Source organism: Oncorhynchus mykiss, chromosome 19 (genome assembly GCF_013265735.2).
Source record: "Oncorhynchus mykiss isolate Arlee chromosome 19, USDA_OmykA_1.1, whole genome shotgun sequence".
Classification (NCBI taxonomy): domain Eukaryota; kingdom Metazoa; phylum Chordata; class Actinopteri; order Salmoniformes; family Salmonidae; genus Oncorhynchus; species Oncorhynchus mykiss.
In genome coordinates, this window is record NC_048583.1 from 49,366,316 (window position 1) to 49,393,460 (window position 27,145).

The 27,145-nt window shown below is 42.5% G+C and overlaps 1 protein-coding gene across 3 annotated transcripts in view; it reads right to left on the bottom strand.

Moving 5' to 3' along the window:
* Nucleotides 1-591: 591 nt before the first annotated feature.
* The window catches only part of LOC110498058 (collagen alpha-1(XII) chain), an 88,501-nt gene continuing 61,947 nt past the window's right edge, over nucleotides 592-27,145 (bottom strand). For 2 of the 3 annotated variants that reach the window (XM_036954993.1, XM_036954995.1), the window contains 27 exons: nucleotides 26,439-26,585; nucleotides 26,219-26,335; nucleotides 25,481-25,633; nucleotides 25,224-25,298; nucleotides 24,973-25,112; nucleotides 24,691-24,814; nucleotides 24,352-24,495; nucleotides 23,954-24,118; nucleotides 23,791-23,829; nucleotides 23,481-23,619; nucleotides 22,179-22,321; nucleotides 21,687-21,796; nucleotides 16,788-16,946; nucleotides 16,354-16,431; nucleotides 15,370-15,456; nucleotides 14,745-14,798; nucleotides 14,134-14,229; nucleotides 13,821-13,874; nucleotides 11,263-11,316; nucleotides 10,780-10,833; nucleotides 9,984-10,055; nucleotides 9,694-9,729; nucleotides 7,981-8,047; nucleotides 7,666-7,848; nucleotides 7,089-7,166; nucleotides 3,981-4,151; nucleotides 592-1,560 (listed from right to left, as the gene is read on the bottom strand). In XM_036954993.1, coding sequence (XP_036810888.1) covers nucleotides 1,403-1,560; nucleotides 3,981-4,151; nucleotides 7,089-7,166; nucleotides 7,666-7,848; nucleotides 7,981-8,047; nucleotides 9,694-9,729; nucleotides 9,984-10,055; nucleotides 10,780-10,833; nucleotides 11,263-11,316; nucleotides 13,821-13,874; nucleotides 14,134-14,229; nucleotides 14,745-14,798; nucleotides 15,370-15,456; nucleotides 16,354-16,431; nucleotides 16,788-16,946; nucleotides 21,687-21,796; nucleotides 22,179-22,321; nucleotides 23,481-23,619; nucleotides 23,791-23,829; nucleotides 23,954-24,118; nucleotides 24,352-24,495; nucleotides 24,691-24,814; nucleotides 24,973-25,112; nucleotides 25,224-25,298; nucleotides 25,481-25,633; nucleotides 26,219-26,335; nucleotides 26,439-26,585 — 2,897 coding nt within the window. In that variant the 3' untranslated portion in view covers nucleotides 592-1,402. Of the gene's footprint in view, nucleotides 1,561-3,202; nucleotides 3,598-3,980; nucleotides 4,152-7,088; nucleotides 7,167-7,665; nucleotides 7,849-7,980; nucleotides 8,048-9,693; nucleotides 9,730-9,983; nucleotides 10,056-10,779; nucleotides 10,834-11,262; nucleotides 11,317-13,820; nucleotides 13,875-14,133; nucleotides 14,230-14,744; nucleotides 14,799-15,369; nucleotides 15,457-16,353; nucleotides 16,432-16,787; nucleotides 16,947-21,686; nucleotides 21,797-22,178; nucleotides 22,322-23,480; nucleotides 23,620-23,790; nucleotides 23,830-23,953; nucleotides 24,119-24,351; nucleotides 24,496-24,690; nucleotides 24,815-24,972; nucleotides 25,113-25,223; nucleotides 25,299-25,480; nucleotides 25,634-26,218; nucleotides 26,336-26,438; nucleotides 26,586-27,145 lie in introns of those variants that run through there. The other variant, XM_036954994.1, reaches the window with a different exon arrangement.

Consider the following 27,145-nt stretch of genomic DNA (forward strand, 5'->3'; position numbering starts at 1 on the left):
GAATAAGGCTCAGTGTCATTACCCTCAGAAAGGGAGGATGCTAGAGTACTGACAACAGGTTGTCAATCATTATTTACCCCTATCTATTTTTTATTTATTTTATTGCTTCTTAAACAAAATCTCTTTCTCTGAGCATTTCCCAATTGTATTATTTATTTTATACAGACTTTTTTGCTCATCTTTATCAAGGGTGCTCATAATTATGGACCTGACTGTATATTATATACCCATTGATTCTTGAATATTATAACTTATATTATTTAACTTAGAATTCCTTACGAGGTTAGTTCAACTGTCGTACCCAATCAGAACCCAAAATATAAACATGTTTAAGTCCATTGTTTGCAAACAATGCAATTGTAAAAAACCCATCCCTCATCTTAATACCAAAATAGTGGCAGAGTGACTGCTTTGTTATAGTTTGAACTGCAGATTGCCCCTTTGAAGCTGTACTCACTCTAGTAAAGACCGTATTTTGGGATTGGCATGTGACATGAGATATACTATATCCAGTGTTTGCAGCTACAGTGCATTTATCAAATAACTGGGACATAGACTGAGACACCACAGACATGAGACTGAAACAAAAGGTAACATTTTCAGTAGTTTTATTGAAAAATGCCTCTTCTGTTTCAGAAATAAATAAGAAAATAAGGCTGTGGAATTCACAATGTGCAGTTAAAACATGAAAAGGCAATTCTATGTCCATAGTCTTGCAAACAAATTCCAACTGCATTTGGTATTGATACAAAACAATAACTATATTCTGATTTGTTTTTGTTTTGTTGAAATCTTAAATATACAACACAGACAGGCAACTCCACCTTTGGGAAAAATCAGCTGTGAGTTAGTATTATAAAAAAAGATACACATTTGGTCTAAAGTAACTCATTGAAAGCCTGATTTGATAATAGCTGGGAATCTTTGGGAACTTTTAATGGAGCTGGAACCAGTAACCCTCTTTCTGATGAAGAGGGTCACCAACTACATGATTTCAAAAGAACAACAGGCAGCTTGACATTGTGAAATTTGAAATGAACTGTGAGGTACAGGGCTAATGTGGAGGGGTACAGAGACATACATATACCTTCCCCAACGTATTTGCTGACTTTCCGATGATTAGTGCATTAAACATTGGACTCTAACACTTAATGCAGTTATGTTACAAGCAGAGACACTTAAAGAAACAGTTAGCAAGCACACAGGTTTGTAATGAAATAATGTCCAGATTCATTATATTTCCACTTAATCTTGCTAAACTTAATTTGTTGATGCGTAAAGATATGTTCAATAAAGCCAAGGGTATCAGACCCATATATTTTATTCTCTGAATATCACTTAATAATCGCACATGTAATAATGGAGATAAATTCAATATAACAATCCTTTGTTTTGTTTTTGTTTATGGTGCTATCCTCTCGGTATCGTCTCTTGATAGTGACCTCTTTCCTCTCGGGTTTCGTGAGTAACCAGGCGACTGTATTGCCTCAGATTCATCTTCCGGTTCTTCCTCAGGTATAGGGACTAGGTAGGTTTCAGGGTCGGGCTCGTAGCCGGTGGCTAGAAACATTAGTTTGGCCAATCAAACAGGACTTTAGTCAACAGGCTGAGACTTAACATGCACAATGTACATCCTAAACGTTTGTCCTAAACATGAATAATCAACCAACGTATTGAATGTATGGACCAAAGAACTGTCATTAATCTTGCTTGTATGTTAGAGTGATTACATGCACTCCTGAACTTAATGTTATTGAGGAATATGAACCATATTGAACACATACATAAAGATAAATACCACTTCAAGTAATAAAGCTGGGATTGATTTGTAACAAAACACTAATACAACACTGCCACTTGTCTCTAGCTCTATCCTATCCTTTTGCTACTCCTAAAACCCATTGTGGTGTTACACAAATGTTCCTCAGCAAATTAACTAATATATATATGTACACTACCGTTCAAAAGTTTAGGGTCACTTAGAAATATCCTTCTTATTGAAAGAAAAGCACATTTTTTGTCCAATAAAATAACATCAAATTGATCAGAAATACAGTGTAGGCATTATTAATGTTGTAAATGACTATTGTAGCTGGAAACGGCAGATTTTGTATGGAATATCTACATAGGCCCATTATCAGCAACCATCACTCCTGTGTTCCAATGGCACATTGTGTTAGCTAATCCAAGTTTAGCATTTTAAAAGGCTAATTGATCATTAGAAAACCCTTTTGCAATTATGTTAGCACAGCTGAAAACTGCCGTGCTGATTAAAGAAGCAATAAAACTGGCCTTCTTTAGACTAGTTGAGTATCTGGAGCATCAGAATTTGTGGGTTCGATTACAGGCTCAAAATGGCCAGAAACAAATACTTTCTTCTAAAACCAGTCAGTCTATTCTTGTTCTGAGAAATGAAGGTTATTCCATGCGAGAAATTGCCAAGAAACTGAAGATCTCGTACAATGCTGTGTACTACTCCCTTCACAGAACAGCGCAAACTGGCCCTAACCAGAATAGAAAGAGGAGTGGGAGGCCCCCGGTGCACAACTGAGCAAGAGGACAAGTACATTAGAGTGTCTAGTTTGAGAAACAGACGCCTCACATGTCCTCAACTGGCAGCTTCATTGAATAACACCCGCAAAACACCAGTCTCAACTTAAACAGTGAAGAGGCAACTCCAGTATGCTGGCCTTCTAGGCAGAGTTGCGAAGAAAAAGCCATATCTCAGACTGGCCAATAGAAAGAAAAGATTAAGATGGGCAAAAGAACACAGACACTGGACAGAGGAACTCTGCCTGGAAGGCCAGCATCCCGGAGTCGCTTTGTCATTATGGGGTATTGTGAGTAGATTGATGAGGGAAAAAAACAATTGAATCCATTTTAGAATAAGGCTGTAACATAGCAAAATGTGGAAAAAGTCAAGGTGTCTGAATACTAAATATATATAAACAGAAGAAAATGGTAGGAAAAGAACATTTAGCATAGGTTAGGCAAACATACAAAGAATATCATGATTAAATGTACAACTGTCACATGCTTCGGTTAGGACCGGAGCACAAGCTGTGTAAATCACAGGCCTCATACTGTAATAAAACAGAGGTTATGCTGGCAGTAAGTCAGTAAGAAGCGGGTTATAAGGCACAAGCTCAATACAGATGTTAAATGATTTTAGTGGATTGTGTGATTCAAACATAATTTACAAGGCACAATTAGTTTATTTACAGATATCACCTCTACGTCAACATGTTAACACTTGTTCTTTTGCTAAGATATCCACTTTGTTAGTAGTTTTTGGTTTGTTTGTTTTTTTACATGCTCCTTCCGGCGTAGAGAAGCACTCTCTCTCTGTTTGCTGGGGTTTTGGTTCAAGATGCAAACAGGCCAGTAGGGTTGCCATCTCTGCAGCTTGTCTGATAGTAGCTGTGAAGTGGTGTTAGTGCGAGTCCACTCCTTTCTGTCTCGTTTTTGGGCTTTTAACGTTGTTCATTAATTATGTCCCCGGTGGTTATCCTTAAGGGCTCATTAGCCAGTGAGCTAACATCTCAGAAACAGGACTGTAAGCAGCACAGGCAGCATAGAGAGTTTACTAGGACCGACCTGGAAACAGTTCAAACAGGGGGTTAGATCTCTCTGTTGCAGAAAGTTATTTGCCATTTCTATTTCTACTTGGCAGTGTTTAACATGCAATTATGAATATCCACTCTATAACAAACATATTGAGACCTTGGACGTAAAGGGTTCATAATGTTGCCAAAAGGGGGTTGTCGAGACAAAAATATGTCCACTGTCCCATTTGAATAAACTTTTGTTAACAACTGCATTTTGTTTAGAACCCTTGAAACCCATGATCGCCGTACATTGAACCAGAGCGTTAGCTGTTGAGTATAAAGTTGTAAATAAATTAGTGTGCATACGTTACATTCACTATGTATTCAGCTACCCTGCCATGCAGATTGGGATTCAGTCAGTTGGGGACATACCTGGGTAACCTTGTCCATTGTAAGGAATGCCAACACACTGGGAGGAGTCGCAGTAGCCAGGGGGTCCAGGTGGTCCCCTCACTCCTGAGGTTCCCTGGCGACCAGGAGGGCCCCGAGGCCCAGCAGAGCCCGTAGTACCTGTGGCGCCGGTTCGAGCCTCGCCTGGTGGCCCTGGGAGTAGGGAGAGGGAGATGGGTTGTGGAAAATAATTAAAGAATAGTCAGAACGAAACCTCCCTGACATCACCCTTAAATCCCAACTGGAAGTGGAGGGGGGGACTATTGGTTTCTACCACTGTAATTTCAATATTTAGACGGCTCAATTAAAAGTCTGATAAGAAGTGAGCCAGGGCTCTGGTGAGTTACTCCCTGCCCCTGTCTGTCTAGACAGTACAAACAAAGGATGGAATTTCCTCCACTCTCTCGCTCTGTCTTGCTCTTTGATCTCTTAAGTGAGCACATGTGTTGTCAATGAAGGAGCCACCAAAGCAACGCTCATTGTACAACAATCTGATTCTCCCACTCAACAATGAGTCATCATCGCTAGCTAACTAGCTTCCTCCTACAGGAGTTTAGTAGTGTCTTACTTCATTCACAGAAACAGACTTGGCAGTGTTCGACAGGAGGGGGAAGTAGACATCATATATAGCCTGACATTCCCACTATCCCCCCTGCCCCTTGTGATAGGAAAGCTTCTGGGGACTCAGGGCCTTCACATGCTGAATATCAATTAAAGGTGGATGTTATGTTGCCTCCATAAAGACAGCATAATATCAACAGTGAATAAGACGGCTATTTGAGACTAATCCTAAGCCATTTCTAGAATGGGTTTGGGATCACTGATGAATGAGAGGTTGGGGTAACATTGTTTTGATAAGAGAAGATAGCAGCTATAATGCATAATGTTAAATCTTTCATCCAGAAATAGACCTTGGTTCTCAATTCCTTTGATGTATCGTATGTTGATCAAGACCTGTGAACATATCTGTGTGGACCAATCCCGTGAAGAAGAAGCATAAATTCTCTCTCGAAAAGAGAAGTGTTTTTCTGGGAATACGTTTGACGGTTCACTGAGAATTTATGAAACACAGCTGCCCAAACGAAGGTTCATGAGACACATCTAGGTAAATCTTGGCCTGCCCCTTGGGTCTGTCATTTATATTGCACTGGGAGGAGTTCTAAGAGTCACAAAGAGAGGTCCAGGGATAGGATTTAGAACAAAATGGCTACCATGGTGAAATAAGTTAAGAACTGTAGATCAGGAAGTAGTGTAGTAGTGTAGGAACCTCCTGTCTCCAGGTGTTGAGCACAACCATTTACAGTTAGTATGCGGGAAGATTCTTAAGTTCCATACCTTGTTGTTAAGGTACAGTTGAAGTCGGAAGTTTACATACACCTTAGCCAAATACATTTAAATTCACCTTAGCCAAATACATGTAATACATTCACAATTCCTGACATTTAATCCTAGTAAAAATTCCCCGTTTTAGGTCAGTTAGGATCACCACTTTATTTGAAGAACGTGAAATGTCAGAATAATAGTATAAATAATTATTTATTTCTTTCCCAGTCCCAGTGCGTCAGAAGTTTGCATACACTCAATTAGTATTTGGTAGCATTGCCTTTAAATTGTTTAACTCGGGTCAAACGTTTCCGGTAGCTTTCCACAAGCTTCCCACAATAAGTTGGATGAATTTTGGCCCATTCCTCCTGACAGAGCTGGTGTAACTGAGTCAGGTTTGTAGAACTTGCTCGCACACGCCTTTTCAGTTCTGCCCACAAATGTTCAATATGATTGAGGTCAGGGCTTTGAGATGGCCACTCCAATAACTTTACTTTGTTGTACTTTGTGGCCATTTTGCCACAACTTTGGAAGTATGCCTGGGGTCATTGTCCATTTGGAAGACCCATTTGCGACCAAGCTTTAACTTCCTGCCTGATGTCTTGAGATGTTGCTTCAATATATCCACATAATTTTTGTTCCTTATGATGCCATTCATTTTGTGAAGTGCACCGGTCCCTCCTGCAGCAAAGCACCCCCACAACATGATGCTGCCACCCCCGTGCTTCACGGTTGGGATGGTGTTCTTCGGCTTGCAAGCCTCCCCCTTTTTCCTTCAAACATAACGATGGTCATTATGGCCAAACAGTTCTATTTTTGTTTCATCAGACCAGAGGACACTTCTCCAAAAAGTATGATATTTGTCCCCATGTGCAGTTGCAAACTGTAGTCTGGCTTTTTTATGGTGGTTTTGAGCAGTGGCTTCTTCCTTGCTGAGCGGCCTTTCAGGTTATGTCGATATAGGACTCGTTATACTGTGGATACACATACTGTTGTACCTATTTCCTCCAGTATCTTCACAAGGTCCTTTGCACTTTTCGCACCAAAGTACGTTGATCTCTAGGAGACAGAATGCATCTCCTTCCTGAGCGGTATGACGGCTGCGTGGTCCCATGGTGTTTATACTTGCATACTATTGTTTGTACAGATGAACCTGGTACCTTCAGGCGTTTGGAAATTGCTCACAAGGATAAACCAAACTTGTGGAGGTCTACAATTTTTTTTCTGAGGTCTTGACTGATTTCTTTTCATTTTCCTATGATGTCGAGGAAAGAGGCACTGAGTTTGAAGGTAGGCCTTGAAATACATCCACAGGTACACCTCCAATTGACTCAAATGATGTCAATTAGCCAATCATAACCTTCTAAAGCCATTACATAATTTCTGGAATTTTCCAAGCTGTTTAAAGGCACAGTCAACTTAGTGTATGTAAACTTCTGACCCACTGGAATTGTGATACAGTGAATTATAAGTCTAATAATCTGTCCGTAAACAATTGTTGGAAAAGTTACTTGTGTCATGCACAAAGTAGATGTCCTAACCGACTTGACAAAACTACAGTTTGTTAACAAGAAATTTGTGGAGTGGTTGAAAATCGAGTTTTAATGACTCCAAATAAGTGTATGTGAACTTCCGACTTCAACTGTATATGAGTCAGGGGCTTCCGTTAATGGTCTCTGTTTTCTTGTGAGAAGGGAGACCTTGGCAGAGGCATAGCTGTGAAATGGGTTATTGTATATGAGAAGTGAGTGATGGCCGAGGTCTTACCAGGGGGACCACTGAGTCCTCTCTGTCCTCTCTGTCCTGTTCCAGGGGATCCTCTCTCTCCCTTTTCTCCTGGAGCCCCTGCAACAGCACAATCAGATACACAGGCAACAGGTTATTAGCAATGACAAAAAGTCTCATTGTACAGCACCATGTATTTGTAATAACCACAAATGAGCATGTCTGAGGATGGAGGAAATTGTAGCATGGATCAGATTTACTATAGGAAGTGAAGCATGATGGCAGATGACCATCAATTATTTACAAGATGTGATGAACTCTATATATTTAGAATAGATGTGTTATGCACAATCGCTTGCAATCAAAACTTCCATTTGATCTTTGTGCTCCAGTCATTATTTAATTGTACCATTGTTGTAAACGTTGCAATGTTACTCCAGGCTCAAAGAACAGACCAACCGTTATCCTAGGATGTTAGATAGGTTAAAGAAGAGGACCGTGTCCTGTCATAACGTAAAGTTTTGCATCTCTGATATGTTGTAATTTACTTTCAAGCCATACAAAAACAGGAAGTAATAAAAACATGCAAAAAATACATAAACAGCACACTATCACTCACCTCTCTCTCCTTGGTTTCCAGGTAAGCCGGGGTTTCCAGGGAAACCATTTCGGCCAGTCTGTCCAGGTTCTCCACGAGGACCCGTGTTGCCGGCGGGACCAGGGGGGCCTGCGGGGCCTGGGTTGTTGCTAGAGTAACCGGTGGGGATCTGGTTGATCATATTATTAATTCTGCTCATTTGACCTGAGAGGAATGAATGAAGATATGATTAAGGCAGAGAGAAAAATCACATAGATGGTTTATTTGTATACATTGTATGTGTGTGTAGGTGTACCCAACCAATGCTGGTTTATGAAGGTCTAAATAGGAACTCACTATTCACAAGCTGTTCGCAAACTTGTCTGGCAATGGAACGCATCAGATTCTGAGATGCAAAGTCCCCCTGGAAAACAAACACATTTTGGTGAGACAAGGTCATGCTACTCTGAGAAGCAGGGGTCGACAACGTGCTACTCTGAGAAGCAGGGGTCGACAACATGCTACTCTGAGAAGCAGGGGTCGACAACATGCTACTCTGAGAAGCAGGGGTCGACAACATGCTACTCTGAGAAGCAGGGATCGACAACATGCTACTCTGAGCAGCAGGGATCGACAACATGCTACTCTGAGCAGCAGGGGTCGACAACATGCTACTCTGAGAAGCAGGGGTCGACAACATGCTACTCTGAGCAGCAGGGGTCGACAACATGCTACTCTGAGCAGCAGGGGTCGACAACATGCTACTCTGAGAAGCAGGGGTCGACAACATGCTACTCTGAGAAGCAGGGGTCGACAACAGGCTACTCTGAGAAGCAGGGGTCGACAACATGCTACTCTGAGAAGCAGGGGTCGACAACATGCTACTCTGAGAAGCAGGGGTCGACAACATGCTACTCTGAGAAGCAGGGGTCGACAACATGCTACTCTGAGAAGCAGGGGTCGACAACAGGCATCTGGCGGGCAAATAAAAAAGCACTTCCCAAAGTTCTGAGGATTTTTGTTTTTCGTCAAAAAAGGACTAAAATCACCAGGGATTCAGATAAAAATGAGTTTCATTTAGGAAATCTGTTCACCAAGTATTCCCACGAATAAAAAAAGATACGTGATCATGTCTCCATGTAATTAAGGTATGAAATGGTTGTTCTTTTCCAATACAACATATTTTGTGCCTTACTTGTGGTCAATTTGCAGTGTACAAATGATTATAATTATGTTACGGCACCATTGACCATCGGCTCCGACAAAAAATCAGCCCACGGCGTGAATCGAGTTGCCTAGTCCTGGACTAAAGGATACAGTAGTTTCCTAGTCCTGGACTAAAGGATACAGTAGATGCCTAGCCCTGGACTAAAGGATACAGTAGTTGTCTAGTCCTGGACTAAAGGATACAATAGCTGCCTAGTCCTGTACTAAAGGATACAGTAGTTGCCTAGCCCTGGACTAAAGGATACAGTAGTTGTCTAGTCCTGGACTAAAGGATACAGTAGTTGCCTTGCCATGGACTAAAGGATACAGTAGTTGCCTAGCCCTGGACTAAAGGATATAGTAGTTGCCTAGCCCTGGACTAAAGGTTACAGTAGTTGCCTAGCCCTGGACTAAAGGATACAGTAGTTGCCTTGCCATGGACTAAAGGATACAGTAGTTGCCTAGCCCTGGACTAAAGGATACAGTAGTTGCCTTGCCATGGACTAAAGGATACAGTAGTTGCCTTGCCATGGACTAAAGGATACAGTAGTTGCCTTGCCATGGACTAAAGGATACAGTAGTTGCCTAGCCCTGGACTAAAGGATACAGTAGTTGCCTTGCCCTGGACTAAAGGATACAGTAGTTGTCTAGTCCTGGACTAAAGGATACAGTAGTTGCCTTGCCATGGACTAAAGGATACAGTAGTTGCCTAGCCCTGGACTAAAGGATACAGTAGTTGCCTAGCCCTGGACTAAAGGATACAGTAGTTGCCTAGCCCTGGACTAAAGGATACAGTAGTTGCCTAGCCCTGGACTAAAGGATACAGTAGTTGTCTAGTCCTGGATTAAAGGATACAGCACATACCCTCTCTCCCTTTTCTCCTTTTATTCCAGACAGTCCCTGTGGAAAAGAGGAAACATGGATGTTCTCAATACAAGGAAAGCCATTCATTTGCATGAGATTTGCAACAAAACACCACAAATACGCTATGAAATAGTAAGTAGGTTAACATTTTCCAATCAAATGCAGTGGGATGATTCAAGACAGTCTTTGAAGAGGTAGGATTTCAGATGTTTTTGGAAGATGGCTAGGGACACTGCTGTCCTTGATGAAACATACATCATCATCATATGACCACTTGTATTTGTACATACTGGGTTTCCTGTGTCTCCTGGTTTTCCTGGGCTTCCTGTGTTTCCTGGTGAACCCGGAGATCCTGGACTTCCCTGGATGATGAGAAGATGGACAGCGTTATTGCTACATCCACTTACCAAAGTTACGAAACAGTAAACATAAGGACAACAACCACTCCTGGTCCCTGTTAAATAACTGTTGTACAATAGGGACCAGCCCTATACTGAGATGTATATCCACAGTCAAGGCACAACATGGTATACTGTGCCAAGAACATTTAAAGGACAACACCACCCAAAAACTATCTTTTGGTATTTGTTTAATTACCGGCTGTATTTCTGTATCTTGAAAACTTGATTGTTGACATGCAAAACATTGTTGGTACAATATCAACAATGGACTAATGAAACAAATACCAAAAGATAGTTTTTGGGTGGTGTTGTCCTTTAAATGTTCTAGTTCAGTTTTTCGTGGAATTTTTCTTTAACTGGGTGGAAACACTCCCAACAGGGATGGGATGCTTAATGGTCCTCAGAGCAGACCGATGGTAAAGTAGGCTATATATTAATATATTTATTTTATTTTTTATTTAACTAGGCAAGTTAGTTAAGAACAAATTCTTATTTACAATGACGGGCCTACATGTTGACAATGACGTGCTGGCCCTTTGCCTATTGGTATGGTGTGGCCATTAACTACTGTAGAGGCAGGCCTCAATCATAGTAGGGAGAATAAGATGCATGTTTTAGCTGCATTACTGACTGAAGGACTGAGTTTGACTGTGTTTTGACCACGTCTTCTGGCTGCAGTACTCACCATCGGTCCTGTTGGACCTCTAGGTCCCGATGGTCCTTCCTTCCCTGGTGGTCCCTGGGAAGAGAAGATAGACACTCACAACAGGCAGCAATAAAAGTTGGCATTAAGTTGTTGTTGTGTTAAAGGTATGTTGTCAATGTTAACTTTATTTCTGTATATATGTACTGTACGTTTTATGGTGCTGTTAAACTGGTGATGCTTCCAAGAGATGGGACTATAAAAACTCAGTGAAATAAACCAGGACCTCGCTAATCTCCCTAGCGACCAATCTCTGTAGTGTGTTCTACTGCGCAAGTTTAATGGAGCCCAATGACGTCATCTGACATGCACCAGAATACTAGGAGCACACAACAGTTTAACTGCGCACGTTGAGTGATCACATGCACACGTTGAGTTAAGTAGGTGCTGGCTAGATTCATGGCCTTTCAACAGTGCCTGTACACTGAGCAGCTCTGTGTAGAGGTACAGAGATGCTGATCTTACCCTCACTCCACCTGGTCCAACAGAACCCATAGGACCAGCAGCACCAGCAGGACCCTGCAGGAACACAACACACGCAATCAAACTCTGCTAACCAGTAATAACACACAATTCTGACAAAATTGCCTTTTCATTTAGCCAGAAATGATAACTCCTAGTTGTACTGTGTAATAACCGTTCTCTAGTTTCCTTGTGAGAACTCTCTAGTTTTTTAGTGAGAACATGGTAGACTTTTCTGATGCAATTCAGGGTACTTGATTTGGTTGTTGAAATGCATGTTGTTAGCAGAACCATTCGACAGCCAAGGCTGCTATAGTCATAAACATCTTAATGCGATGAGAGATTCTCAAACAAATTATTCTCAAGTATTACTAACATCACAGGGTAATTGTTAGGATTCAGGTAAGTTTCATATTTCGAAAGTAAAGTCGTCCTTGATGGGGGTGAGTGATTCTCAACTAAATTATGCTCATTATTGGCGTCACAGGATAATGCCTCCAATCTTTGAAATCCAGGGGCCGATCATTCAGCACTGGAGTTGTCAGTGATACATTCTGGTCAAGCGGTAGGTTATCAGTGATACATTCTGGTCATGGTGGAGGTTGTCAGTGATACAGTTTGGTCATGGTGGAGGTTGTCAGTGATACATTCTGGTCATGGTGGAGGTTGTCAGTGATGCATTCTGGTCATGGTGGAGGTTGTCAGTGATACATTCTGGTCAAGCTGTAGGTTGTCAGTGATACATTCTGGTCATGGTGGAGGTTGTCAGTGATACATTCTGGTCATGGTGGAGGTTGTCAGTGATGCATTCTGGTCATGGTGGAGGTTGTCAGTGATACATTCTGGTCAAGCTGTAGGTTGTCAGTGATACATTCTGGTCATGGTGGAGGTTGTCAGTGATACATTCTGGTCAAGCTGGAGGTTATCAGGGATACAGTTTGGTCATGGTGGAGGTTATCAGTGATACAGCTTGGTCATGGTGGAGGTTATAAGTGATACAGTTTGGTCATGGTGTAGGTTATCAGTGATACAGTTTGGTCATGGTGTAGGTTATCAGTGACACAGTTTGGTCATGGTGTAGGTTATCAGTGATACATTCTGGTCATGGTGGAGGTTATCAGTGATACAGTTTGGTCATGGTGGAGGTTATCAGTGATACAGTTTGGTCATGGTGTAGGTTATCAGTGATACAGTTTGGTCATGGTGTAGGTTATCAGTGATACAGTTTGGTCATGGTGGTGGTTATCAGTGATACAGTTTGGTCATGGTGGAGGTTGTGTGGTTGACCAGTTCCAAAGCCATAAACAATTCATTATAAGCCCCTTCAGGTTGTTTCCTCTTTACAAGAGGGGCAAGGAATCCATCTAACGTAAGAAGATGAAGGATATCCTCCAAGAAATGACCAGGCCAGGGTAGGTTTGACTTTTGATATGTCGTTCCATTGTCTCCAGCCATCGTTCTTTGGGCTTTTGATGCAATTTAGGATCCAAATATTCCCAGACACTTTGACGGTCATTTATCAACCTTGAGGGATGTAGTCTTATAATCCTGAGGTTGCTCATCTTCACATCCCTTCTTTTCTCAGCTATTTAAATCCAATTAGTGGCACCTAAGTAAAACGAAGAATACACTCTTAGAAAAAAAGGGTTCCAAAAGGGTTCTTCGGCTGTCCCCATAGGTGAACCCTTTTTGGTTCCAAGTAGAACTCTTTTGGGTTTCATGTAGAACCCTCTGGGGAAAGGGTTCTACATGGAACCCAATAGGGTTGTACCTAGAACGAAAAGGGTTCTACCTGAAACCAAAAAGGGTTGTTCAAATGGTTCTCCTATGGGACAGCCGAATGACCATTTTAGGTTCTAGATAGCACATTTTTTCTAGGAGTGTAGTCTACAATTCACTCTTTTTGGCCATGACTATAGGGTTTACACTATAGGGTTTACAGTATAGGGTTTACAGTATAAGTTTTACACTATAGGGTTTACACTATAGGGTTTACAGTATAGGGTTTACAGTATAGGTTTTACAGTATAGGGTTGACAGTATAGAGTTTACACTATAGGGTTGACAGTATAGGGTTGACAGTGTAGGATTTACACTATAGAGTACACACTCTAGGGTTGACAGTATAGGGTTTACATTATAGGGTTTACACTATAGGGTTTACAGTATCAGTTTTACAGTATCGGTTTTACAGTATAGGGTTCACACTATAGTGTTTACAGTATAGGGTTTACAGTATAGGTTTTACAGTATAGGGTTTACACTATAGGGTTTACAGTATAGGGTTGTACAGTTCATATTAATCCTCTATTCCCGTTAGCAAGACTCTTCTGTGCTCCATGATAGCTTAACTGCACCACTGGCCTTCCACTGTAAATCAGCAGGTTGCTTGGAGTGTATACCCCACTCTGGGGACTGCATGGTCTACCTCCCACTTTGAATGTGGTTTCAGCTTTGCCATGTGGACAGATTCCAGACTCCAGTAGCGCTGTTTCTCTCTGTGGATCGTCTCTGGTTTCTTGTTGAAAACCACAACTAATGAAAAAGAAAGCTGTACTCACTTGCAGCCCAGTCAGGCCTGAGTCTCCGGGATCTCCCTTTGGTCCAGGACGGCCCTGAGAAGATAAAGAGAAGGAGAGGTTTAGAGCTAGAGTACAAAGGGAACTCCAACCCTAAACAACTACAGATCTGCTCTTTCTCTTGACCACATAGTCTGTCACTGAGAGTGAATTTACATCCCAGCTTCAGGAGGATGTCTAGGAATGAATAAGGTCGTCTTAACACAGAGTAACTGTGTGTGTAAATCATACGTCAGGGAGGACATCCTACAGTCCCCCACACTGTAAATCCCTAAGAACACTGCAGATGACTTACAGGTTCTCCGGGCAGAGACAAGCCATTAGGGCCTTGTGGACCTGGAGGTCCGGATGGTCCTGGAAGTCCTTGTTCTCCACGGGGGCCCATTGAACCCTATGGTAGAAGCAGTAGAAACGACAAAACCAAACAGTCACACTAATATTAAACTATTTACACCATATCTCCAGGTAGACCTCCCCACTGCTTTTCCCAGCAGGGCTGAGAGAATGAGAAGGAACCAGAACAATCAGTGACCGTTGGTGAGAAATATGTTCTACTTCTCATCAGACCTCTCAACATAGACCTCCTTAAATCAAGCTGGGGGAAAATAAACAGGACATAACAAGCTGGAAATGATACAGTACATTCAATAAGTGAGTTCAGATGTGAGAAATCTGTTTTGGCTGATGGGGCATGCTAATGGTATGTGCTTTGAGATAACTACTGCATTAGGCTGAACTGATTTACTGTAAATGCGTTAGGCCTTGGACTGTATCCCAGCTCAGTAGGATATGGCTTGATTTAAAGTCGGATTCAGGCTTGGACCACACATCCATAATATTCAATTAATCGCTCTGGATCCAAGTGTGTGTTAAATGGCTTGATACTGATACAAAAGCATTACTTACAGTTGGGCCTGAGTCTCCTCTCTCTCCTCTAGGTCCTTTAGTACCTGGTCCACCCTGGGAAAGTCAAGAAAGGATGAGAGACAGAGTCAGAGACTGAGAGTCAGAGCCATCCCCACAACAGGAGCTGCTTCCAGACCTAAATCCCAAGCCAGCAGGAATCCCCCAGTGGCTTAGTGAGGTTGCAGAGTGAAGCAAACATATTCCAGATGTACTGTTTTTTCGACGGGCATTTATCTTTTGACACAACCCTAAGTCTGATAGTCCACACCTCAATGCACACCATTCATCTCATCTCCCTGTCTTTCGTTTTCCATGGGAAAAAACACAGATACTCACATGTTGACCCCACTCTAATATCCACATGCTTAATCTATAGAGCAGGGCAACAGTTATGAGGAGAAAAGTACCCCTGGAACACTATTCCTATATGTCCACATAATCATAGTGGGGATTGAGAGTGGCATCACCATCATCATCATCACATTAGTGAGTAGAGAGAGAGCCCTACCCTAAGATGAGGACAGACAGAAGCAGAGAGAGCCCTGCCTCAAGACGAGGACAGACAGAAGCAGAGAGAGCCCTGCCTCAAGATGAGGACAGATGGTGGGATGGTTATTGTCTTTACCGAGGGGCCGGGTGGTCCCGGTGGGCCAACGCTGTCCTGTGCACATGTGCAGGCATGGGGAAGAGCCGGGCACTTAAGCTCATCTCTCTGCAGTCGAGAATGGAAGGAGATGGCGAAAGAAAGAAAGACAATAAGAATGTTATTTCATTTTTTACTGAAATACAACAGTAATAGTTTGTTCATCTCTTGACATCTGTGGGCCTTTCTGGTAACTCACGAAATACAACAAGTGCAAATAGGAGTATCTGGGATGAAAATGAGTGTCACTGCTCTGGCATCCCAAACCATAAAATGATGCCTTGAAGTTTTATGCTAGGAAACACATTAGAAAGGCTGCTAAAGCCATGATAAAACTGGGGTGCATACTAAAATATAACTGCTACAATAGCATGGCCTACACACAAATACTATTTGACAACAAAAAATCCATCCGTTTTTTTGTGGAAGGGAATATGTGAAATCTTATACAACACAGCCTTCATTGACATGATACATTAATATCTCATGCAAATTACACAGAGAGAGAGAGATGGGTAATTGGCTATAGTCAAGTATATAACATGTATCCAGTAATAAACATACCATAGATGGGTACAATGATTTATACTGTCCACCCCATGATCAAAGGGACCAGTTGTTTGGTGGGGTTGTGATTGTAAAACTGTACTGAGATTAGTCCATTTAGCGAGGAATACAATGGTCTATTCAGGCCTGACAGTGCAATCATTTCATTTCAAATAACTTTCTTGCCAGCTAGGCATCATTCCGTAATGGCTATACAGCATGTGCACACTTAAACATTAGGAATGACATATAAACTCCAAAATGAACATGTAAAACTACAATGGCTCTCTTAACCTATAATAAGTGCTCAATGGTGTATAGTGAAAGATGAGCAGAGTCAATGTATCAAGGCTTGATGGTACAGTACTCTACAGATATGAGGCCTTACTAGAGGGCTGTTTACAGTGAAGCTGCTCTTACCGTGGCCGGGAGATCACAGCATTTGTCTCTACTGGTCCAGCTCAAGCTGCACACAATATCAAACATCTGGAGCTGGAACTGCACAACAGAACAGAAAGATGAGAGAAGAGAGAGACGAACACAGATGGGTGTTACACATGGCTTCCATTGAGCTCCAGCGTTCAGGACTTAGAAACAACATAGCTCCAGACGCAGGCCAGAACCCACAGAGAGCTGGAACACAGATAGCATGAGAGAACAAGACAGAGAGAGCAGCGTCTTCCATCCCTCCAACAATGACCGTGAGTTGTCAGCTCTTAATTGAGCATCAACATGACGAGCACATCTGGGCACTTTGCACTTCACAGTTCACACCAACAGCTTGTGTGTGAGTGAGGGATGCATTTTATCAGGAGTTTTCCATTTCAAATAAGTGTTGTCAATTTTTCACTCACTGTAGCCGACTCTCTCTTTGATCCTCCTGACTTTGCCATCTTGCCCAGCACTTCATAACCATCCGTGGAGATGTTGTTGGCCTCCTTGATGGGTTTCTCTGCAACCTCCTGGCAGTCCACGTTCAGTTTGACCCTCTCGGGAGAGACACTGATGTGAAGCTTTAGGAGAAGGAGGAAGAGAGGAAGAGGAGGAGAAAAGGATTATTAGTTAAGACTACTCTAGCTAGTCTTCTCAATATGAACAACTACAGCAACAATATTTGGGCATAATGGCTTGTACTGAAAGTGTTCAGTGTTTTTCACATGGTAGTTCTGCAATAGCCTTGTGGTGGCAGGTACTAGTGTGGCGGCAGGTAGCCTAGTGGTTAGAGCGTTGGACCAGTAACCAAAAGGTTGCAAGATCGAATCCCCGAGCTGACAAGGGAAAAATCGTTCTGCCCCTGTCGATCTGCCCCTGAACAAGGCAGTTAGCCCACTGTTCCTAGGCCGTCAATGAAAATAAGAATTTGTCCTTTACTGACTTGCCTAGTTAAATAAAGGTAATAAATAAATAAAAGCACAATTCTTCAGGAGTCTCGTAGCATAAACTAAGAACCCAGTTGAGCCAATGTGCAAACGAAACCCCCTAAACTGATGTTTATAAAGACGCTGATACTCTATTTTACTAAATCACCATTATTAATATGATTTTCTGTAAAGAAGTTAATTAAAGATCATTGTATCACGTAAGAACATTCAGGAAAAAAGTTAATGTCAGCCACTTTCACTGATAAACAGAATGATCAACATGAAACAAACTATAGGCTACACATGAAATAACACAAAACTGCCAGGATATGGGCCATTTCTCAACATTAACTCTCCAAAACTCCCATCACATCTCGAAATGATGCTGTTTATGGTACACCATCAAAAGTGCTACACTCTCCATACTTTCCTGCGCAGCTGCATTTTTCTGCCGAACATTCTGACAAGCTTTCACCCTGACAGAGACAGCAGGCTAACGTTGCTGTGTTACTGTCCTACAGAGCGAAACCAACTGAAACTTGACAACCAATCACAACATTATTATCTGGCCAAACACAGGAGAGGGGAGGGTCTGATACCCCAAGATCCTGGCATGGGCATATATGATGCACTTGAGGGCTTACCAAAATAACGCTAAATTACATACTGCAAGTGCCAATAATGCGTACATATACATTATTTCACTGACCAACAAGAATATTACTGCAAAATGAGGATTCACGAAAATGTCAGTGTCCTTCACTGGGACTCATCATTTGAAAGCAACATGAAATTCCATCAACTGCAGTTGGCTGATGATGGGGAACACGAAGCATATTCTATTGGAACACAATCAACAAGTCACACAATGGCTCATTCTCTACCAAAGGCCTGAGAAATCTATCACACTGACACAGATGACGGAAATCTTCTGAATGGATCAAAAACCACAGGAGTCAAGAAAGCCTAGACCTTGACTTCCACACTGACCAAGTCACAATGACACTTAATTACTCCTCCCTCTGACTATAACTCCTCTAGACAATGACACATCCTGGACACATCTCTTTTTCAGCACTCCATTCACGCTTAGTATGGATTCTCCCTCTGGTATACTATAAACGACATATGCTATATCAGAACAAGTTGTCCAGTCCACAGACATAGCAACAGTATGCTGTATATGGCTATATTTGGGTTCCAGTGTGTCTGACATACTTTCATGATTTCTATCAGACTCCATTTTATTGTTGTTGGCTGTGTCTTCACAACTCCATGTTTTCACTCCATTTCACGATGGCGTGTGAAATCACAATTCACATGCAGCCTGATATGGGAATCCTACACTAGTTTGATTAAAAGTAAAAGTGGATCTTTCCTGATATTTTTGATGCACTGACAAATTGCAGATTTCACCAACTCTTTCCAGGAAGAGACAAAATCCTTCTTCATGTATACCACTGCCACCATATCATTCACAGACATCTACGCTCCCATGTCCAGTCTTGGATACAATATTCCCATCCTGGTTTCAGAAAAGGAGCTTGCTTAGCTTTGTAAAGTCACCATTTCATATCTGAGTGGCTTCTTCTGTTGCAGGAATGGTTGCATGCGTCATTAAGTCTGCTTGGCTACCTCGCGGAATGGAGGGCTTTTAAAAGAAGGCTTCAGAGAAAACTCTTATAATGAGAGCACAAAGAGGGCAGTCAGGGCTATGGAAATGTATCAGTCAGATTGACCAACGTTTTAAACTGCTTTGGTTCTTTGGAGCATTCTCTTCTCCCACTCATTCTCAATTAGTGCTTGCAAATACTGACAAAACCCAACTGCTCATTCCACCCAATCCCTGAATGGAAAGTTTTAGAGAGTTTGGGTCCTCTCAGAGAATAATAGCTGCATTTGTGAAGCTCTAAGTATGGGGAGCCTGTAGAGTGGATGGACTGAATACATCTAGCTATTACCAAAAGCACAATTTTTTTTCATATTTCCACTTGATCGCAACCAAATGCAAAAAAGCTAATGGCACCAATAATACATATGTGTGTTGGTGAAAAACATTCCCCCTTTCAAATCAAACTAAATGTATTGGTCACATACACATATTTGGCAGATGTTATTGCGGGTGTAGCAAAATGCTTGTGTCACTTATTTAGTGGAACGCTCTTTGCCTGAGAATAAAGTTTTCCCTGGTCAAACGCCCCTCTAAGACCACCACCTCTGCAGTGTGGGGTGGGAATCCCCAATTGGTTAGAGCGTCTGCTAAAGCTATCATTAGGATATTTCCCACATGGTGAATCAGAGGAGAGCCAGACCTCTCTAACCTGGATAATTCTCTATTTAGCTACTAGTCCAAGGAGAAAGGAGAGATAGATTAGTCTGCACTCTGTAACATACACATTGCTATTAAACTATATGAAGATGGTTGGTTTGGGTTAGTAGTTTCATACTTCCCTATGGACATGTCTGATCTTAGTAAGTATAAACACTTAATTTACTGAGAGAAATATTCGAGGGGAGGGGAATAACCCTCCTTCTCTGAACAGAGAAAAAGCAGGTAGGTAGACCACCGAAGACACCTGTTCACTTGGAGCAGTAACTACACAGAACCACAAACTAACCACCCAGAGCACACTCAGACTGCAGGCACCACCACAGCCATAGGAAGAGAAGAGAAGCACACACATCCAACTGGAGCTCTGATGATGTCATTGTACTGATGTTAGTCATGAAGCCCTGACCCGACATTTTCCAGGTTAAAGGAATAGCTGAAGTTTTTACATAATAGAAGGCATATTGTTGCCCTTCAGAAACATTGGATACAACATTCTTCACGTCCATTGGAAACAGTCATTTTTCATTTTAGTTGCATCTTACTGACATTCATTGTTGAAATCCTTGTCATCCCTACGGTCTGATATCTGAGCACAACATTTTAATATTCTGTTCTGCTTTGAGTTGGGGCTGGCGTTTGATGTCCCACATGGGCTCTTCTACTCCTGCTGTGACTGAGTTACGCAGAATGTGACAAAAACACTGTATATCACGGTTGTAAAACACTGAGAAGATCATTCTAGAGGACCAATGGCTTTTTATACAATAATGACAACCTACAGAGTTAATTCAACTGGGTTAGAAAGCCTTGAGTGACTGATGGAGGTTTACAGTCATGTACAGTAATGACTCAACGTACTCACTGACCCCCACTGAGACTTAATATTGTAATCCCAACATAGAAGATTATTAGGGCCCCAATGGGAATCCACATTTGGAGGCAGTAAAGATGTATAGAAGATGCAATATACATGTATGTCAAAATATCTCCATTCATGTTTACATATTGTTGTAGGTCTCTTTCAGCTTGTTGAATGTTTTTGGTCGATTTCATCCGTTTATTCAGATTTTCTCAGACTGTTAGAAACTGTCTGTTGAAGCAGGAAAATAATTTTATTGACAGATAATTTTATTCAAGCAGAAAATACTCCTGAAAATACCTCATTGGGCACATGCAGCTAGCTTTCTTTTATGCGGTCCAAAAGTACGAAGTGTCTTTTTTTCCCAATGTATTGAGTTTCATTTATCATAAACGAGGTAAAACAAAACAAACACTGATCCAATAACATCCCACTTCCTCAGAACGTTCTTGAATTCCCACCTGACCGCCGCCAGGACAATGGCCAATCAGCACGCTGTAAGTCTCCATTGCTAGGCTAACCAGAACTGCTTCCAAATCAAATAAAATCTTCAGGTTGCACATTGTGCAAGATCACCTTGGGTCACCAAAGTCTCCCCCAACCTTTGAAAAGATATTTATCGTCCTTCCAAACCATTCATCAAAGTAACTTCCTTCAGCCTCAGAAAACAAAGCTAACAGCGGAGCATAAAAAAGCCTGAAGACTCAACTTTGGCACCGAACCCACATCGCAATACTATAAGATGGATCACATTTAATTTCAGGAGAGGAAAGTAACCATATCCTAGCTAGATCTTAGTCTTGGCGTTGATTAGCCACAAGATCATACCCTCAGGAGGTGTACTCAATGAGGCATGACACTAATCAACAGAAACATCAACTATGAACAGACATGACCGACCATAATGACAGAACACATCTATCATAGGTGGTGACCATATCAAGGCTACACATCCCAGACAGGGTGTCTACTCTGCCTTGAACATGTATCTAAACATTTTACAACAGAAATGCATTATTCATGTGAAAATGTATCTTTGGAACCTGGTGTTTTGGATGTTATTATCCCAAATTATTGCTGATCTGTATGTCCTTGGGAAATTCAACCAGAAAAATAGGCCAAGATATGTTACTCCTCTGCCAAGCCTTAATATCACCATATGGCCCACAAACCATTTTCATTCAAGTGAAATGTTGTTTACCTTGTGGAAGCTCCCGTGGAAAATTCTCTTCACTTGATCCTCATTAAACGTGGCTCTTTGGATCTCCCCTCTGGTGTCCTTGTTGTAGAACGTGATTGTTTTGCTGGAAGCTGAAAAGAGGGAACGATGGCGTCAGATTGACCCCTAAACATGCATTACAGGGAGAAGTCATGCAACGCACACACACAGAGACAGAGACAGAGACAGAGACAGAGACAGAGACAGAGACAGAGAGAGGGAGAGAGACAGAGACAGGGATGATGGCCCTTACAAGTGAACACTTGTGGACTTGTAGAAAAAGTGTGAAAAGTCAGTGCCAAACCAAAACTCTTCCCTAGAGGGGGATCAGTGGACTGTAGCAGCCCACTAATCATTACACTGGTCCAAGTTTCTAAAGACTGTTATTTGATTCAGTAAGGAGGGGAATCAGATCATAGCTGTTAGGTAGCTTCAGCTAACCCAGAAGAGAAACAAAGCATGATGGGGGCTTACGGTTGACAGTGACCCCGACCTCAGGGTTGTTGTTACCATCGGCAATCTGCCAGATATCAAAGGCCTGGTTGGGGGTGTCAGGAAGGAGACGGAAGAGCAGGATAATGGTGTAGGATGGAGAAAGACCCTCTGGGTGGATCTCCCTGGCAGGAGGAAAAATACAGGATACAGGTGTCATGGCAGAGCTTTTTTATAAAGCTGAGGGATTCTCTTCTGTAAGATGGTCAACTTCATAGACACCAACACTGAGACAATCTGATCACTAGCTGTATTCATTTGACATGCAAAATGTTGACTAAAGTTAATGAATCAGATAATCATGAATCTTTGATCAAAATGAGAGGGTCCACTAAAACCTGTTTGAATTAAGATAGCCAATCGTAATCTATAGAGCCTTTGTAACTTCTGGAAAATCAAAGACACAGAGAAACAAGGTTGGCATCTAAAAGCCACACCATAAACCAAAAAGACACACAATATCCACCCTGTCACGTAGACCACAGAATCTGAAAATAGATGCCAGTTCTACCCCAGACTCAAAACAATATGGACATATTGAAAGTATTTTCCGTCCCTACTTTACTGCTTGAAGTGTTTCCATTTGTGCACATGAAGTCAATGACTTACCCACGCACAAATACAGATGATTATGGACAAATGAACTAAGCATGCTCATGCCTAAAATGTTAGCGCAGAACTCTTGAGCAGCTCAGCATTTGCCTGAATACATTTTAATGGGCCCAATAAAGAGCTGGGCTCTTTGGTTGATCCCTCTATGACATACACTACCGTTCAAAAGTTTGGGGTCACTTAGAAATGTCCTTGTTTTTAGAAGAAAAGCAATTTTTTTGTCCATTCAAATAACATCAAATTGATCAGAAATAAAGTGTAGACATTGTTAATGTTGTAAATGACTATTGTAGCTGGAAACGGCTGATTTTTAATGGAATATCTACATAGGCGTACAGAGGCCCATTATAAGCAACCATCACTCCTGTGTTCCAAAAATTGCTTTTCTTTTAAAAACAAGGACATTTCTAAGTGACCCCAAACTGTTGAACGGTAGTGTATGTGGGAGAGGGGCTACCCTGGGAGCAAATCATTTTCTCTTCCTAACACCTCATATTCTACAAGCTGCAAACACAAACAGGGCTGACAAAGGGCTCTTGGCACAGCGCTCTCCGAGCAGAGCCTTTGAAGATACAAAAAAACTATTATGCAGGCTGGCCAGCATTACAGTACACAGGAGAGGAGCAGGCAACGCGCAACGGAAAAGGCCCGCAAACAGGCACACACTCTTACTTTGTGGGTGCAGAGAGGAATGCATCTTTGTGTAGCCTGTAGCCTATAAAGCTGTTGAAAGAGCCAGGTTCCATGGACACGCCGTTCATGGCAGCGAAGGTCCTGTCTGTGATGTTGAAGCCCTCTAGCATTCTGAAGCCTGGTGAACACACGTCAGGTGAAGATACAGAGTCAATGCACAGGAACACAGTACTGACATTGTTGGTAGGAATGAATTAGGGCGTTTTTCTACGTCAGTAAAGAGCTCCTGGCCATAAGTGTTATCAGCAGCTGTCAGTTTATTCAGAATATAGGTGTAGCATATACCTACCAGGTGAGGTGAACCCGTTGATGTAGATCAAAGGACAAGCTGAGGAGGGAGAAGTAAAACAGAACCTGATGTGATGGAAAAGGCTGGAGGACAACATACAGCTAACCCCAATCTGCTTTCACTTGTGTCTTGAGGTACTGTGTAATGTAGATGTAAATCTTACTGGATGTGGCTGTTTCACAGATGAATGTGAGGAGGTTGTCCTGGATCTTGGCGAACGCGTCAAAGTCATCCACAACAAAGACGTGCCTTTCACTTGGCTTGCTACCAATGTTCCTCAACTCTGCCACGTCCACATCGGCCACACCGACCACAAATACACTATAACCTGGAGCAAGACGAGCACAAAGATAACCGTTATGATCCATACGCCCTAGCCCAATGTCTGTTCAGATCTTCCAATTTGACAGTGAAAACCCCAAAAGGAGTAAGTAATGCTTTATCTCAAAACATATCTAGTCATTTCTAAAGTTCTGTAGCTACACTTACGCTGACTAATCTAAACTGAAAATATCATTTTACTGACTTCTGTAAGGGCAAATCCAAATGTTGAACACTTACCAGAGTGTATCAGGTTGGAGGCACTCTTCTGGACCTCGTCTTGGGAGCGACCATCGGTGACGACCACCAGAACCTTAGGCACGTACTTCCTCATGCCGTTGTCTGAGGTGAACACCTTCTCACCAACGTGCTTCAGAGCAGCACCTGTACACAGAGGGGTAAAGACATCAATTTCCACCTTTAACTATAGACCCATTCAACTCCACCTGCAAGATGAAGACATTGTAATGACATTAGTGGTGAGTGAATGTTTGTAGACTCTTTAACTAACTCAACATTATGCAATTGGTGTTTACGATATCATCCAGTAAGATTGAGAGTAGCAGTCTGTGGGCGTACCTGTTTTGGTGTTTCCTCCCATGTAGCGGACGAGCTGCAGCGCAGCCAAGGTCCTTCCCTTGTCTTGGTAAGTGTTCAGTTTGAACTCTGTCTTGGCACTGTCACTGAACTGCACAAAAGACACCTGTTTCCAGAAGACAAAAAGGGAGTGAGAGGGAGCGAGAGCGAGAGAATAATAAAGCATTGACATGAAGAATACACTCTGAAAGAGGAAAAGAGAAGAGAATAGGCTGTAAACATCAAAGAGCTAACGCTCAGAGGATAGCCTGAATGGCTACGTACCTGCATGCCGCCAGGGTGGATGACGTCGAAGGCTCCGATCATGCTGAACACAAACTGAATCACTTTGCTGAAGCTCTCGTCTCCGATACTCCAGGAGCCGTCAATCAGGAACACCAGGTCAGCCTTGGCCCCTCTGCACACTGTGGTGCACATAGAGCAAGTCAATGTCAGGTAGGACATGTATAAAGAGTTTCTTCTCTGTGTTAGCTTCACTTCTCTTCACAGCATGCTGACTTCAAGCATTTCCTTACCGTCCATAGCAGGGGGGATGGTAGGGGGTGGAGGTGGAGTGGGGGGCTCAGTTGGGGTCTCTGTGGGCTTAATCACTGTAACAAAGACCAGAACATAAACATTCAAACCATTTGGACTTCACTAGCATGCCCTGTTAGCCCCCTGCAAAGACCCTGAGGTGTTTTCTTATACCCGGAGTGTGGTGGGAGGTATACATGTGTGTAAACACAATGAAATGTTACATGTTACAGGTCTGATGGTTAGTGAAGTTTCTTACGGGTCCTCTCCTTGACGCTGACTCCAGGCCCCTCCAGGTTGGGGGTCTGTGTGTACACTGTGGCGTTGTAGAGGGCGTCAGGGGTCAGACCGTCCCAACAGTAGTGGCTCTCAGACCCAGTGATGGTGGTCTCCTGACCTCCCCTGTTAGAGGCTGTAGGAGGAAAGAGTAACACACATTGGTAGTGGATCAGGTGATTTATCCCCAAGCACTTTGAGCAACTGGAAATCACACCTGGTAAAAGCACTATATAAATCTAATTCATGATCATTATAATGATTATTTTCAAAGACAGGGGAAGGAGAGGGGTTAAAGCCAACCAGTGATAGTGCTTGGACTGAGGTAGCAGTGGGCTTATTCAGTGTTTTGTCTTATTCAACATGCCCTTTCAAACAAACATTAATTAACTTAATGTGGCAAAGTGCAGTGCTTCCATCTATAATGGCTACCATACTGTAAACAGACTTAAATATTGCAACATTTTTTCCCATATTTTTTTTCTCTTACAGTCCTCCAGCGTCAGAGAATTAATAGGAGACAGATGGATCAGTGGGCATGAATAAAATACAATTATATAACATTTTTAGACATTGGAACAAAGACACCTTTGTGATAGGGTGGCAACTTTGTCTACATATCTGATCGACAGTAAACATTCTCACATCAATATAGAAACAGTTCTCCCCCACAGGTATCAAGGTTATATGGAATGGGCTCCCAGCCAGGTACAGCACTTACGGTTGAATGGATTTAGTTTGAGTCTGTAGGAAGTGGCAGCCCTGTGGGGGGTCCATCTCATGCAGAAGGTGTCATAACCAACGTTGTAGGTGGTCAGGTCAGTGATGTTCAGGTACACTGTGAAAGACAGGAACAGTCAACCAATCAATCAAACAATAATTTGATCAACCAAACAACTAATGAGTCAAGCAACCAATCAAACAACCAAACAATCACTTACGTGTGGTTCCTTGTCCAATGAGAGGTCCGCTGAGGCCAGCGTCGTACTGGGCCAACACCTTAAGGTCGTAGGTGGTTCCAGGCTGCAGGTTGTGCAGCTGGTAGCTGGTCACATCTCCAACAAACGTCTCCATGGTCTGATCAGTACCTGCAGGCACAGACAGGGACACTCCAGGTGGTGAATAACAGCAGGCACAGACAGGGACACTCCAGGTCAATAACAGCAGGCACAGACAGGGACACTACAGGTCAATAACAGCAGACACAGACAGGGACACTCCAGGTCAATAACAGTAGGCACAGACAGGGAAACACCAGGTCAATAACAGCAGGCACAGACAGGGACACTCCAGGTCAATAACAGCAGGCACAGACAGGGACACTCCAGGTCAATAACAGCAGGCACAGACAGGGTCACTCCAGGTCAATAACCGCAGGCACAGACAGGGACACTCCAGGTCAATAACAGCAGGCACAGACAGGGTCACACCAGGTCAATAACCGCAGGCACAGACAGGGACACTCCAGGTCAATAACAGCAGGCACAGACAGGGTCACTCCAGGTCAATAATAGCAGGCACAGACAGGAACACTCCAGGTCAATAACAGAAGGCACAGACAAGAACACTCCAGGTCAATAACAGCAGGCACAGACAGGGACACTCCAGGTTAATAACAGCAGGCACAGACAGGGACACTCCAGGTCAA